This window comes from Cryptococcus neoformans (assembly GCF_000091045.1).
Source record: "Cryptococcus neoformans var. neoformans JEC21 chromosome 5 sequence".
Lineage (NCBI taxonomy): Eukaryota > Fungi > Basidiomycota > Tremellomycetes > Tremellales > Cryptococcaceae > Cryptococcus > Cryptococcus deneoformans.
In genome coordinates, this window is record NC_006687.1 from 1,360,709 (window position 1) to 1,375,377 (window position 14,669).

A 14,669-nucleotide genomic window follows, 5' to 3' on the forward strand; every position below is an offset into this window, starting at 1 on the left:
CATACTGAGTAGCCGCCGAAACTACATTTTCAGGGCATTGTGTCTCTCCAGATCCACAAGTAATCAGTGGCAAGTACTTTATTTTTACTTCCGAGTTTAATTCGGTTTCTCGGCGTCCGCCGCATATTCTGCCGACTTCTTGCCGGCAATTCACATGGCCGATTTCATAGTGATGTCAGCTAGCGCCCTTTTTGAGCGTTGCCTTCAACCAATGCTTACGAACTGATCGTCTCTTGCTCTTGTTTCTTTTAAGCTGCCCATATAGCTAGACGGATTCCTTGCTTCCAGATAAACTTTGCCACCATGTCCGATTCTCGCGATCACCTCCAAGAATTTACTATCAAAGCTGCCAATCCGGCCCAGGCCGAGCAGCATGCGCGGGCTGGATTCGTCATGTGGGGCAGGAAGCAGTCGTGGGAAGTAAGCGGCCGCAAGTCGATTTATAAGCCAGAATACCAGCTGATGTAAACTAGGAGTATTGGGAGGTTTACGAGAAGGAGAGAAAGGAAGCTGCGTGGGGGAAAGATGCGTTGGTGACATGGTGAGGAACACTCGATTTGCAGATATGCGTAGGAAAAGTATCGCTGATATATCGTTCTTACCAGGGTGCTGGTTCGAAACGATGATCCCGAGGGGGACATCTATGCTGGATGTGAGACGTAAGCATTCATAGCTCTATGCGTGTCTTGATTTTTGCTAATGTGGTCGGACAGGTACCGGCGCAAGGGTTGGGTGAAGCACCAAGGTGCCAGTGACATTGAGGAAGGATACGTGTATGGTATTGCTTCAGTGGTGACGCCAAAGCATCACCTCCGTAAGCTCATTGTGCTTTGGTGAGGATCCGGTCTGATGAAGTCGTCTTGATAGGCCAAGGTTTCGCAACTCGTCTCCTCAGCTTGCTCCACCGCCATATCGCGCCTGCCAATACACTTCCACCCATCCCTGACTCTTGGGGCAAAGATCAACCCGTGATTCCAGTGGCTGAAGAAGTGTCTTCCCGTCTTCCAAAAGCTATCGGGTCTGTGCTATGGTCCGACATCGGCTCCAAGTTTTACTCCCGTTGTTCTATGGGTGCTGAACGACCTGGCTGGCTCGTTGAAGATTCTCAAAATACTGAATTGATATGGAAGATTTTCCATCCTGCGGCAGGCTCTACAGAAGGCTTCAACTTTCTTTTTGAAGATGATTTGGAAGAGATCGGTCAAATTCTCTCCGAGGCCATGCAGGAAAGGTTGAGGAAGACCGATACCTCCCGTAGGGCGTATTTTGTTCAAGATCCATCAACGCCAGGTGTTCTTTCTTTCGCACCTGTCAAAGGCTCTTGGATGGAAAAGACCCCCTCTCCGTTGCCTGTCGGCATCCGCATCAAATCACCTTCCGGCAAACCGTCAGACGACGCCATTGTTCTTTTTGCCGTTACCTGTCCTCCAATCGGCGAACGTTTTCTCATCACACATATTTCCAACCTCGATTCTCACCAGCTGCCTTTTGTGCTTCAGGCGTTTGACATGCTTGCTACCGATGCGGGCCAGGAAGAAGGCTGGGTCTGGGATCTCAGTTTGTCAAGTAATTTAGTGCATGCTTGGCAGCAGTTGCCTGATAGGGAAGTAAGGGTCGGACGAAGGCAGGAGATGTACGGACATTTGTTGGGTGTGGCGTGGTACGGGCCTGAGGAGGAAAAGGGCACTTTGCTTGAAAGTCAGATGTGGAGCTGGTGCTAGATTGTAGCCATACATTTAAAAAGAATCGGGAAAGGACTGCAAGAGCATGTCCTGTATAGAAGCATGTACGAACAAGAGTTGTCTGTCATCTCAAAGCATTTTGAGCAATCCCTGCCAGGACGCACCATATCTCATACGTATGTTTGGAGGTCGCTATAGGGACGAACGCATTCTGGCAAGTGCCACAGGTGATAACGCCGAAGTGGACGAGTGAGCGCGGATGGCGAGAGCCGGTGGGCAGCGGGCGGTGAGCATCACGTTATGCGCGTGGGCGAGCTGTGAGGGGGGAGGAAGGCTGCTCTTCTGGCCAACAAGTTGTGCCAGCCACACCACAGCTACGTCGCACAACGCACGCTCTCTACCTTCCCACAGCGTAGCACCCCATCCAGGGGTACACTGAGCATACAGAGTAAGTCCTCCCATGTGGCCGGGCGCCTCCGATCCCCCTGTCCGGTCCACCTCCGCGACCGCACTGAATTACGAACCTTCTCTCGTAACGTGTTCTCCTCTCTCTTTCTTCCTTCCTTTTGCCACCTACCTAGCCGTTGGCGTTAGCTATACATGAGCTAACCATCTCCAGCGCACGCCGTCTACCTACCACCACCACCCACCTAGACTGTCACGACCCAACATGTCTAACGAGCGCGGACGAGGACGAGGCGGAAACCGCGGTGGGCGAGGAGGTATGGAAGGAGGTTCTGCCAGGTGGGCATTCGATTCGTACCATCCTGCGTAATCGACGCTGACGAGAACAGACGAGGTGCTTGGCGCAACGGACCCCCTGCAGGCAGTTTCCCTCACTCTCGCGGAGGTTCCCCTGCCTTGGGTCAAAGCCCGACTCCTAGAATGAGCATTAACGACCACATGCATGATCTCAAGATTGTCCACGGTGAGCATAAAGGCTTCCAAACGGATACCGACATCTCCCGGACCGCCGGCCCTGTCGAGCGCGAACTTCAACCTTGGGTCCCTGATGGTCCTTCACCTCCGCCTCTGTCTAACGGTGAGAGCGGGAACGCAGACTTTGAGACATTTGGTACAACCAACAACATCACATGGGATCAGTTTGAGACTAATGAGAGGTTGTTTGGTGCCAAGACGGATTTCAAGGAGGAGCTGTATACCACCAAGTTGAACAAGTCCGGACCCGATTTCCATAAACGGGAGAAGGAAGCAGAAAGGTTGGCCAAACAGATCATGGGGGTGGGTAGATTCCATGAGATGTGTGTTTTTGCTGATGAACTTGTAGCAAACGAGTAAGAATGCGCATATTGCAGAGGAGCGAGGTCAGGCGACCGATACTCGAGACGAAGAGGAAAAGTACTCTGGCGTCAGTCGCGCTCCAAACGCATATGTCCCTCCCAGTGCTCGACGTGCTATGGGCCAAAGTTCTGCCACTCTTCGACCTGATCCTACTTCCGAGTCCAAGACCAATGGCAGCACCCCAGTTCCTGCCAAAACAGCTTCCCCCGCTGCTCTTGAAACCGCCCCTCCAGTTCCCGAGCGAAGGATCAGTGATGACCCTGTTGGGAGCAAGCCCGAAGCTCCGGCAATGAAGGTTACTGGTACGACTGTCAGGCCCATCACTGAAAACATCGAGGTAACGGTCAACGGTGCAAGTGTAACGGCCGAGACAAAGCCCGAATTGAGCGGTGTAGTCAACGAGTGGAGGCAATTTGTTGGGACAGAGCGAGAAAAGGTCGAGGCGAAGAAGCAATCGGTCCTGAAGTCTGAAAAGGAAAAGCAGCTTGCGGACTTTAAAAAATTCCAGGCTAACTTCAAAGTGCCCCTCCCTTTGCCCAAAGATATTTTACCTATCCTCTCAAAGGACGAGGCAAAGCAGAAAGATATCGAGGCGAAAGCTACGAGTGCCCTTCAAGCAGCAAAGGAACGCAAGTCATCCATCGCGAAAGACTCACCTGCCAAATCCCCTGCTACCTTAAACTCCGTGAAGTCCGATGCACCCAAACCCGCTCCGCCGAAGAAGATTGTGATGAAGATTCCAGAGATCCCACCGTTCAACCCCGCCAAGCGGAAGGCTCCCGCGGTACCCGTACCAGAGTCTGCCACACAGGATATAAAACTCATCACTTCCCCTGCACCTTCCAACGGCAGTCTTGCATCCCAAGCCACCAAGCTCAACCCTACCGCGAGCACATTCGTATTTAAACCTAGGGCTGATGCTGCCCCCTTCAAGCCTGGTCAACCTTCCGTTAGCCCTTCTATCGCCCCTAATCAACCCTCTGCAGGACCCTCGAATGCGAGTGCTAGCGCCACAGCCCCGAAAGGAAATGCCTTCTTCCGAGACAAGCTTCCCGAAAAAACACATATCAATGCGAGAGAGGATTTCAATCCGTGGAAGCATGGACCTGTGCCGCGTCCCAACACTGTTGGGACCGGATGGCCTTACCCTGGTAGAAAGGTTGGCGTTCCTCCACCCTTTATGAGCCCCGCAGCTCCGCCGCAGATGCAGATGCAGTTTGAAGATGACCCGACTTCACCCTCCCCTCACCCGGCTCAACCTGCCATGATGCCTGGGATGCCCCCCAACTACCCTCCCTATGGTCGTTTCCAAGTAAGTCTTTTTCTCACAGATTCCGATTCAATGCCTGACGGGAATGTGGTTTTCCAGCCCGGGATGCCTCCACCATACGGCGTCCCAGGGGGTATGCAGAACCCCATGTTCTCCCCAGGCCCGCATTTCTCTCCTCACCCAGGTCAACCGATGGGTCAACCTCCTCAGCATATGATGCCCGGCGGACCTCAACCCAATATGCCAATGTACTTCCAGAACGGCATGCCTCGTGCGTCTCTTCCTCTTTCACCTCTTCTTTTTTGAGCGCGAACGACTGACGACTTTTTCAGAAAACCCTGCTTTCCTCCCTCCTCAGATGCAACAGTTCCCTCATAACCCTCAACGTCCTGGTCCTGGGCCAGGCCCAGGACCCGGTGGTCCGCAAATGTTCTACCCCAATCAAATGCCTCCTATGCCGCATCAGACTCCCTGTACGTTTCATCCTTCTCTATCTCCTCAATGCATGCATCTTTCCCTTCTCTTCTTTTTGCATGTGAAAGGCCGATCATGCTGACCAGAATGACGTTTATCCAGTACAACAACACACTATCCCTTTTTCTGGTCCTTCTCCCGCTCAACCGCAGTTCCAGCACCAGCACCAGCACCAGCATCAAGGCCAACACCCGCACCAGCAAGCTCCTCCGCCGCCACCTGTACAAATGTCACCAGCCCATTCTACGCCCAATGGACCAGGTGGTGTGGTACAAGGAGGTCCTCAGCAGAATGGACAGACTCAAGGATAAAAGTCGTTCGTCCTCTGATGTTAGCGTTGACATCATGCGAGAAGATAAGTAGGTGTGGGCGCAAACGTTTTGAGGATAAACTTTGCGTGGGATGGAGCGGAAGAGGGAAGAGAGCATTTCGAGGGGGGCAAAAGAGCTGATAGGAAATGCAGGGTGGAAGGAAGCATGGTTTATTCTGGAGGAGGACGTAAGGGAGGAGTTAAGGAGATGAGAGGAAGTAGCATTTTAAACTCTTTCAATGGATATCATTTATGCCAACAAAGCAAGTCGTCTCAAAACAAGGGGCGTAGTGTTCATGTTCTTTTCATGGCCTTTAATCTCTTTTTACTCTTTCAACTGCAGTCAACTCCAGGATTTCGATCAAATTTGGCTCATAGATGTGGTAAAAGATCTGTGACATCAGGCCATTTACAGTATTGAATTAACGTTTGGTTTTCTGCTGTACGAGTAGAGTATTAACACTGTGCAAATGCACCAGCACCCATCCCCTCTTCTTCTCGCATCTTCTTACCCAGCTGTGCGTACTCCTCCAGACATTCCGGATTTTGCAACGTTGAAGGATTGATGCTACTTATGGGTGCACCATTGATCACCTTTCGAATTGGCACTATCATCATCGTTCAACAGGTCGTCAGTCAATTCGCTGGCGTACTAAAGAATAGCAATTATCCCACCTTCAACCCGTTTGCCAGTGAGTGTAACCGGGATATCTGACACTTGTATGATCTATCGTTGGATCATCAGCAGGGGGGGGGCGTTCAATGGATAATACGGTACGAACCTTTGCCGGCACATGCCTCGCACTTCTCGCTGTCCTTATACTGGCCTTGATTTTTGCCAATAGGCCATCATCCAATTCCTTGCCTCCTCGCATCTACACGTTTCATCCATCTGTCAGTTCCCGCGCTCTTAATCCAGACTCCAATCCACAATGTCCAAAAGCACTGTAAAAGAAAAAAAACTCGCCTTGACAAACAAAACAACTTTTTCGTCCGCTCCACCATCACACATCAATCCGACCACCAATGTCTCTTCCACACCTTCTTTGGCAAACGTCAAGTTTTCGAGCACAGAGTAGATGTCTGTCGGTCCGAAACGGATACCTCCCGGGTTGAGGACACCGTCGGAACGGCCGAGCATGATCAAGCCCCCGCCGTTTCCTAATCGAGATGGCGTTATCTGGACACTTGATGGGACAGCATAGAGTTAGCCCCTCTGCCTTTGTCCGTTGGAAGAAGAAATAAGGGGAGAAAAGATTTACTAGTCACCATGGTACCAAATCCCTTTATCTCCTTTGAAATAACTGTCCTTGAACCGTTTTTTCGCCTCTTCAACTTGTGCCTCGTCAAAGCCGTATCCGGGTAAAGGCCAAAATCCAAGTGGTTCAATCGGGAAAGCTTTGTGGCAGATGAGTTCTCCTGCGTGATCAGAGTTGCCATCTGTATCAAGTGCGCTAAACCGCAGAATTGACTTATCAGCTATCCGAGGAGACAGGGGGGGGGGGGACAGGGACGACTTACAATCCCAACATGCGCGATTGTATCTCGCCCCGAAAGACTGGGAGGCAGGTGTTACGCCCCGCAAAGACTGAACAAATGTCCGTACCGCCTAGAATCTGGGATGAGCTCCTGTGCAGCTTTTTACAACGGGGCAAGACATACCTGTCACCGAGCCAACCAAGACGTTCTTTTTCACTTTTTCATATATAAAATCAAATAGTCTCCCTGGTAATGGGCTTCCAGTACTCAGGATCTGTTTCAAAGTTTTCAAATCATGGTTCTTCCCTACGTCAGGATAATGTTTCTCCACCTGCTCTATCCACTTTGCGCTTGTTCCGAAAACAGTGATACCGAGGTCATCAATCAATGACCAAAGATGAGAAGGCAGTTTCAGCGGGGAACCTTCATACAATACAATTGTAGCGCCCGTCGCCAAGCCGGAGATAAGATATTGGAACATCATCCAGCCCGGAGTGGTGTAATAGAAGAAGATATCGGAGGAGGAAATGTCGCCTGCGAGATGGTGTTCACGGAGAGAGTCGAGGAGCATTCCGCCTTGACGATGCTAGAACCGTTTTGTCGTTCAGCTTTTGGGTGAATAGGGCAGGATGGATACGTACAACGATAGCTTTGGGTTTCCCCGTAGTTCCGCTGGAGAATAAAATCCATATGGGTTCATCGAACCCCATCCTCAGAAAGTCCACATCCCCATCTTTTTGATCCAGCCAATCGTCCCACCTCACCAATTTTTCCTTGACCTCTGCGAACGTCGGTACCAATTCCTCTGGGAGATGGTCTACGCTCACTACGACACTAGGCGGATTCTTCAGTATGTTAAGCAGAGGTGCTACGCGTGGTAAGAGTGGGCGTGGGGTCCCGGCATATATGACACCGTTAGTGACGACGAGTACTTTGGGTTGGATTTGCTCGAGACGCTCGACGACACCGTCAATGCCAAAATCTGCCGCTGCAGAAGAAAAAATCCCGCCGAGGGAAGAGGTGGCTAGGACAGTGACGACCGCCTCAAGGCAGTTTCCACCCCAGAATGCGACTCTGTCACCTTTGCCCACGCCAGCTGCTCTCAGGGATCGCTGCGCTTTTCCGACGAGTGAGTAAAGTTCAAATTGGGTGATCTGTTTGATAGAAGGGACATAGGTTGAACATGGTTCGCATACTTGGATTATGGCTATATCATCGGGCCGGGATTTGGCGTGCCGAAGTTGGTTTTCAGCCCAATTAAGGGATGATTCGGTGAACCATGGTGGGTTCTCCTCGGGCGTCTTGTCTTCGTCTACCACCTTGCCATTCTCTTTCACCCCCTTGTCTCCAATAATGTGCTCCCAGTCCCAGAGGGCGGACCAAAAGTCTGAGCGGTGGGCACATGACCACTCCCACAAGTCGGCGTAGGTGGTGAGTGAGAGGGAGTGGATCTTATTGATGTGCGAGAGGAACAGATGCGTTTGCGTGCTTGTGGGGTCGGTTGGAGTCCAGAGAGGCTTTTCCTCTTGATTGGACATGTTGGTTTAAGATGTTCTTATATGCAGCAATGGGAAGTCTACTATCGTCGATGGCCGTGGTCACTCGCTGAGGCTGCTGTGCCAGTGGTCAAATGCCAAATGTTCAGACGGACGAACCGCGAGTCTCTTCGCACAAGGCCGAAGACAAACAAATCCGGCTGAAGCCATACCCGGAGACGCCTAACAGCTTAGCCCGCCATTCTCGCCTAAATTCCCACGCCTACTACTAGCCTCATTCGTCATTGGGCGGGGCCCAGGCGGGGCTCCCCAGCCCCGCAGCAGGAGTAAGATCTGCAGGCACAGCCGACAGTCCAGAAAAACCTTCCGGGAGCCCAAATTTCTCACCCTTTCAAAGCGTACAAGCCATCGTCCCCTCTCCTCTCAACTTTTAATCTGCCCCGAACAATACATCTATCTCCCTTTCCCCCTCGTAACGTTCTGATCCTTTTTCCGCTGATCGAATTATACTCGTTGCCTCCCCAAACCTTGTTCACGGTGTGGTCCCACTTCTGACGACGACGCCTGCCTTGCCCATTTCTTGGTAATCTTGGACTTGGGAGAGGTGTTGAAGTTGGATCCCTCGTGACTTCATACTCCTTTCACCGAGTCATCATCCCCTTGGCTTTTCTTACACCTTTGTTTTGCCGTCCACGTCTATTCTACTTACTTCAACTTTCTCAACCCTGTTATATCTGCAACTACAGCTACGTACAACGACAAAATTTCGAGAGCTCCAACCTCTACCACGAGCTCTAACCTCTTACCTCTACCATCGCATACACATATACATGATGAGGCCTTCCCCGTACCTCTTCCCTCGACTCACACCTCTCTTTCGCCACGCTCCAGCCTACCCACCTGTCATCGTCCACACGACTTCTGCAGTTACACCTACGCACACTGCGAGTGAGACGGACCAAGCTACAGGGTCGTGGTGGGTCACCCATATTCATCAAAACACACTTCCTACCCTCGTACGTATACTAAATCATCTGTCTTCTTATCTCACTTGTCTGTGTGCTGACCAGCTTCAATAAAGCAATCCGAGCCTACGACAGCTTCTCTTAATCGAGACACTTCCCCACCACCTCCGCCTTCAGAGTACGAAACCGAAATCCAGACAGGCCCGAGGAAGTCTCATCTTCCTCCACCCACCATTGCTTGGTACGACTATCTCACTATGGTCTGAGTGATTCCTGTCATTACACTACGGTTTACCAGCAACTTGTATATTTCACCGCTCAACCTCACATGACTCACAACCCAAGACACTGGAAAAGACAAAATCAAGACGGTCGCGCTAGCGACATTTCCATCTCGAGCTCCGAGAAGGACAATCATTCAAGTTATACAAATCTATCTTATCCCCCATAGTAATTTCATGAGCATAATTTAATAACAATACTACCTTTTACTGTTCCTTGTAAATATAAATAAAATATTACGTCAAAATGTTGTTTTTCGATCATGCATTTAAATGTCGCGCTTCTTGTCACGGCATAGCCAACTTTACGACTAACGAAGACCTCTGTGTAACTCTTCGTGAGGGCTAGTTTCATTTTACACAACTTTTCCGGCTTACCCCATCATGCTATTGTGCGCTTAACTGGACTTTGTCTTGCCACCTTGTATAATTCCCCTTTGAAATCGCAAACTTTATGGTACAGTGCATTTCAATATATATCTCTTATAATTTCCTGTTTATCTGGCTATTTGCTTGATCTTGGGCGCCTACAACCAAGCCGCCGGACAGCCCTCTAGTCTCGGACACCGTTTCTTAATTTACCACCCGACTCGGCAGACTCTATGGTACCCTGCGCACTCGGGCACTGAACCGAGCTCTGCGCGTGCGCTGTTCTACCGCTCCAAGCCGTCATCTGAGCAAAACACTACACTCTCACTATATGGAGAATTCCAGCCTGTTACCAGCAAAGTCTCTAGCAAAGAACCGAGTTGGGAATTCGACGCCCTATGAGGAAAAAAAAAAAAGGAATCAGCCCAGCTCCGAATCGCTCTAAATCTCGGGGGGGATAGAGGGAAGAGTCTCACCTTTGACCCAGAGTTTTCACCACCTGGTTTATCGCATTCCTCTGCAGAAGCAGGCAACCCTTTAATGTGGTGCTCGTAGATGCGTTCTTGAAGAGCGGTGAGAGCTTCCTGGGATGGGAGGGAGAAACAAGGATGTCGGCTAGAGATGGGCGCGCGGTCCGAGAGGGCGGGGCCTGCTTCACTAATACCCTTTTCGAAAGAGACGTGAATCTGTTTGTTTGTTTACAGAGAAAAGAAAAGGAGATGGATTAGTTGAAGAATTTATGGGGTGTGTGGAGTTTGTAATTGTAATTGTAATTGGAGGATGGGACATACCTGCTGAGGCCCGTCACCAACTCTAAACCTGATCTCGAGTCAGTTAAAAGATAATGCGACAAGGTCGAATTGAGATTGATGGGAGAGATTGCTTACCATAAGAGTGTATCCCTTTGGGCTTGGGGCACCTGGTCATTCTTAAACCCAATCACATCGCCGTAAAACTCTTGAGCTTGCTCAAGTGTGTCTTTAGGGATGGCAAGGTTGACGTGTTGGATAGCGATGGGTGTGTAAGAAGCAGTCATGATGGTTCGACGGATTATGTGATGGGAAAGAAATGATTGGCGAAGGAGCATTAATGGGAGAAAGAAGGGGGAGATGATGGATGGCGGGATAGGATCGATAGATATATTTAGGGAATTCGTCGGTTTGACTCGTTGATTCGTAACTTACCGACAAAGCAAGCCGACAAGGTATAAGTCGCAATAGTTGAGAGACCGGCTGCAACCGGTCCGGACCGGATTTGTTTGGCTCTGCTTTTTGATGATAAGTAATCCGGGGAAGGGAGTATCCATGGACAAACATATGACGAAGGTGGATATCAAGGAGTTGTGGGTGGGACCTTCTCGCATACGTCTATAATCTATAGTTTGTTGGTGCTTGTATAGGGTGTCCTCAAGAAGCTCCCAGGTGGATATGAGGTAAGAGAGCGAGATGATGAGAAGACTCGTTCATATCGTGCCCCAAGCTGAATCGGCAGATCTTTTCGTTGGATAAGAACCAGAGCCAGTATCAATCACGCACTCCATCTTTATCATTCGGAAAATCAGTATGAGGAGGACACCTTGTTTCCCCACTCTCCACCACTTTTTCCAACTCTTCGTCCCATGCCCATCCTCCGATCTGACAACAACCAAAATTGATTGGAAGCCCGATCGGAGATGTCCGGATTCCTGGCCAGGCGGGAATTGGATGGCGCACGTGGAAACCACGCGACTGCAGAAGCCACGATGGCAAAACATGATGATTTTCGTTGCGGTGCTATGCATGAAGGGTGGAGGTGGTGTCCCGATCGGCACGCTGCCGAGGAAGCGCAGCGTGGGGAGAAGGGAAAAGAAGGGGAAGCAAAGCAAGAAGATGCATGTACGAGCGAGCGAGGGTAAAAAGTAACTGGCGAGTTACTTAGATTCGTTGTTTAAACTTTTTTCTCGCCGCCCGGGTCGTTTGTCGCTTGACGTATGCTCTTTGGATGCATTTGCATTGCCTTGCGGGCGCAGCGTTTGCGGCTTTCGGACGACACGAGGGGTTTTGTTGTTTCTATTTTATTATTTTTATGGTGAGAAGCGGCGTGGCGGGTGCCACAGAAGTCGTCGATTTTTGTGGACCCTGAGATTCTTACTTTGGTGCTTGTTGCGCTGTGCCCGTCCATCCTATCGATAAATTATAATTAGTCTTCCATCTCTTACTACGAATCATTTCTTCCAAGCAACCAATTCAACATCGCTTACTGTGAACAAGTAAAAGATGTCTGCCAAGGACGTGAGTGACCATTTATCCCACTTGACGCCTCAGCACAGGACGCTCTGGCGTCGAGTGCTTGGGAATGTTGTTTGCGTCCTACGTGCGATGGCTGTGTTGGTGATCTTTGTGAGCTGACATCGGTCTCGCTTTTGGTAGTACTACGGTAACCAGTACGTCTACTCCCAACTTGTTCGCCACCCATCCGCTCCTTTTCCTTCCTCAGCTACGTCCGCACACCTCTTCCATCTCGATCTCTCAATCTTCTCAGTATCAATGCCCAAAATAGTATAGCATAAACTGACAATCTACTTTTCTCTTCCTACTTTCTGACTGTAAACAGACAACAACCCTACGGCCAGCAATACGGCGGTGGCTATCCCCAACAAGGCGGATACGGTGGTCCTCCCCAACAGGGCGGATACTATCCTCCTCCCCCTCAGGTTTGTCCATCTCCGTTCTCGCAAATGGCCTTGGGAATATGAGCATAATGGCTAATTTTGGAAATTTTGCATCATGTAGCAATCATACCAACAGCCTGGCCGTACGTCATCTCTCCCTGTCTTTTCCCCTGTCTCAAATTTATAGTCCATGGCGGATGGCCATTTGGGCATAGGGGTAACTTAACTGACGATGCTAATTTGCTATTGTTTGTTTCTTGAACACAGAGTACTACCCTCAACCCCAGCCTCAGCCCGTATACGTCCAACAACAACCTAAAAAATCTGGTGGCGGTGGCGCAGGTTGTTGCGCTTGGTACGTTTTGGATTATCGCTACGTCCGAATGAATGAGCTAATCCACGACCGTATACGAAAATTAGTCTTGCCGGTGCTCTCTGTTGTTGCTGCGCCGAAGAACTCTGTTGCGACATGTTGTTCTAACCTCCTCACTCTTCCCTGCCTTCAGTCTTCGCCCTCGGCTCGGATTAATATAGGCACGTAGATGAGAAGGTGTCAAGCTACCAATCTGGGATGTGGGTGAGCGTGTGTAAAAGCATATCCTGCATTTCGACATGGACTTTGGGCATAAGGGGATGATGAGGGGGACGATGCGGACTGGAGGGTAGTAGGCGAATAGAGGTGTATTCTAGTTTATTATTGTCATGTTTTCTTTGTCTCGGAGCTTGCATACACGAATCTAAGCTTCTCTTCTTTCTATTCAGGTACCATTCTATAGGTTCTAAATTACCTTGCTCTATGCGATACTTGTTGCGGATCAGACATTTTCGAGTCTCTTTGAAATCTGACAATCTGATGATTATCCATCTCTATCAGTAGCTCGCAGCCTCGGGCCTTGTGCCTCCACTTTCGGGCAACGACAATGGCAGCAAAAGGAATTTCGACACGCTTCGTTGATCCGTGTCGCGTGTACATTCCGTTTCTCTTTTTCGTCTCGCCAGCCCACTTACGACGGCGTGGCAGGCCGCCTCCTCTATTGGGCTGTAGAGGCTGTACGCTCCCCAAGTCGTGGGCTGAGCGCAGCCCAGCCCAGGATAGCCCTCTTCTTCCCTCCGTCTGCCCCTCGCTTTTCTCGCCTTTCCCGCTCCCCTCCGTCCCCGCCGATCCCTTTTCGCTCTCCTTGCTCTCTCCATTTTCCATTTCCGACCGCCTCTCTCCTCTTCCCCTCGAACCTCGTAGCCTCTCCTCTCCGCTCCTCGCCCGTAGAATGCATACAACTCCGTGCTCCCCGTAGCAGAGACCTCCACCTGATGGCTGAAAGCACAGGCCATTGCCAGTGGCCGGCTAACGGGTCCCAGACTTCCCCCCCAGCATTCAAGATGCTCCTTTTCTTCGATCTGCGCGTGTCCAAGTATTCCCGCCTTCCCCGCCCTTCCCCGCACCCGGGGACAAAGCCTTGCAGGTAAGTCGTCTTCTGTTCATTCTTTCGGGGAATTCAGCTAATGGGAACTGTCGAAATAGGACCTTTGCAGGGATGCCACTTGGTCAAGTACGTACGCAACTAAAAGATGGTATGTGTGCCGACCTGCTCCCAATCCGACTGAGTCGTCCTGTCTGAACAAGCCATTCCATAGGTCCGCAACTATCATGGCAAGATGCCTTCCCTCCACAAGTATACCAGGAATTGCGACATTTCTCGGAAACCGGTGATTCTGGCTGTCTACTAAAAGAGACCCTCGGATCATTTTTGTCCCTAACCTGTTGAAGGCTATCGCCAGAAGAAGATAGCCCCCTGACACGATGCTGCCGCCGAAGAAGGGCTGTGGGCGAGTGATAATGGTCTCTGATTTCATTCTCGAATCAACCGGCATTCTTGAGAAGGATGACGGGGGCAAGGTTATTGAACGCGCCCGGAGGTTCATTTGCCCAGGGGGGGCCCGAGGAGACAACGAGACAACTGGTGGACGGCGCAGGCCGTTGTAAAGCAAGTATGTAATCAGGATTCTCTAGTATTCAAGCTGACTATCCTATCAAAGACGGAAGAATGTATCGATCTTTTCAGGGTTATAATAGTACTACTCTTTTACTTATCCAATATGGCTGCCTCGGTAGGGGAGTCGTGATGATGAGAAGACGGGCGACGGCGTGTCGGATGGGTCGGCAAGTTCATCGTCGGATGATGATAAGTAAGTGCACCGTTTAGACCGTACGCCAAACATTATTGATGTTGGGCTCAGCCCCAACGACCCGTGATGGAAGGGTCGATGGCAGTCGCTCCGAGGCCTGCGATTACTGATTCGAGATCGATTCGAGGAGGGAATTGCATCAGTGCTGACGCCTCTGAAGATGAAAATGTCAACAGAAGTGGGTGAATTCTTTAATGAGGAGGAGGA

General features: G+C 50.5%; 6 protein-coding genes across 6 annotated transcripts; 4 read left to right on the plus strand and 2 right to left on the minus strand.

Moving 5' to 3' along the window:
• Positions 1–235: 235 nt before the first annotated feature.
• Positions 236–1,798, plus strand: CNE04880 (expressed protein). The gene is made up of 5 exons (XM_571005.1): positions 236–420; positions 474–541; positions 606–659; positions 714–814; positions 868–1,798. Exons 1-5 carry the CDS (start codon positions 304–306, stop codon positions 1,719–1,721), a joined length of 1,194 nt encoding a protein of 397 aa, XP_571005.1. The 5' UTR covers positions 236–303; the 3' UTR covers positions 1,722–1,798.
• A 233-nt stretch (positions 1,799–2,031) lies between these two features.
• On the plus strand, positions 2,032–5,300 carry CNE04890 (mRNA polyadenylation-related protein, putative). Its single transcript, XM_024657297.1, has 7 exons — positions 2,032–2,130; positions 2,302–2,426; positions 2,477–2,924; positions 2,971–4,296; positions 4,354–4,525; positions 4,587–4,727; positions 4,831–5,300. Exons 2-7 carry the CDS (start codon positions 2,353–2,355, stop codon positions 5,037–5,039), a joined length of 2,370 nt encoding a protein of 789 aa, XP_024512918.1. The 5' UTR covers positions 2,032–2,130; positions 2,302–2,352; the 3' UTR covers positions 5,040–5,300.
• An 80-nt stretch (positions 5,301–5,380) lies between these two features.
• On the minus strand, positions 5,381–8,142 carry CNE04900 (conserved hypothetical protein). Its single transcript, XM_571009.2, has 8 exons — positions 7,159–8,142; positions 6,701–7,103; positions 6,560–6,647; positions 6,301–6,492; positions 6,006–6,225; positions 5,821–5,913; positions 5,714–5,765; positions 5,381–5,646 (listed from the first exon to the last, which is right to left on the minus strand). Exons 1-8 carry the CDS (start codon positions 8,053–8,055, stop codon positions 5,495–5,497), a joined length of 2,097 nt encoding a protein of 698 aa, XP_571009.1. The 5' UTR covers positions 8,056–8,142; the 3' UTR covers positions 5,381–5,494.
• A 294-nt stretch (positions 8,143–8,436) lies between these two features.
• Positions 8,437–9,496, plus strand: CNE04910 (hypothetical protein). Its single transcript, XM_571011.2, has 2 exons — positions 8,437–9,029; positions 9,095–9,496. Exons 1-2 carry the CDS (start codon positions 8,844–8,846, stop codon positions 9,242–9,244), a joined length of 336 nt encoding a protein of 111 aa, XP_571011.1. The 5' UTR covers positions 8,437–8,843; the 3' UTR covers positions 9,245–9,496.
• Positions 9,497–9,705: 209 nt separating this feature from the next.
• On the minus strand, positions 9,706–10,800 carry CNE04915 (hypothetical protein). The gene is made up of 4 exons (XM_024658546.1): positions 10,516–10,800; positions 10,420–10,447; positions 10,105–10,314; positions 9,706–10,024 (listed from the first exon to the last, which is right to left on the minus strand). The coding sequence occupies exons 1-4, from the start codon at positions 10,713–10,715 to the stop codon at positions 9,956–9,958; spliced, it is 507 nt and encodes a 168-aa protein (XP_024514393.1). The 5' UTR covers positions 10,716–10,800; the 3' UTR covers positions 9,706–9,955.
• Positions 10,801–11,702: 902 nt separating this feature from the next.
• CNE04920 (hypothetical protein) lies at positions 11,703–13,099 on the plus strand. Its single transcript, XM_571177.2, has 6 exons — positions 11,703–11,898; positions 12,037–12,050; positions 12,221–12,320; positions 12,400–12,421; positions 12,546–12,633; positions 12,699–13,099. Exons 1-6 carry the CDS (start codon positions 11,884–11,886, stop codon positions 12,757–12,759), a joined length of 300 nt encoding a protein of 99 aa, XP_571177.1. The 5' UTR covers positions 11,703–11,883; the 3' UTR covers positions 12,760–13,099.
• Positions 13,100–14,669: the final 1,570 nt, after the last annotated feature.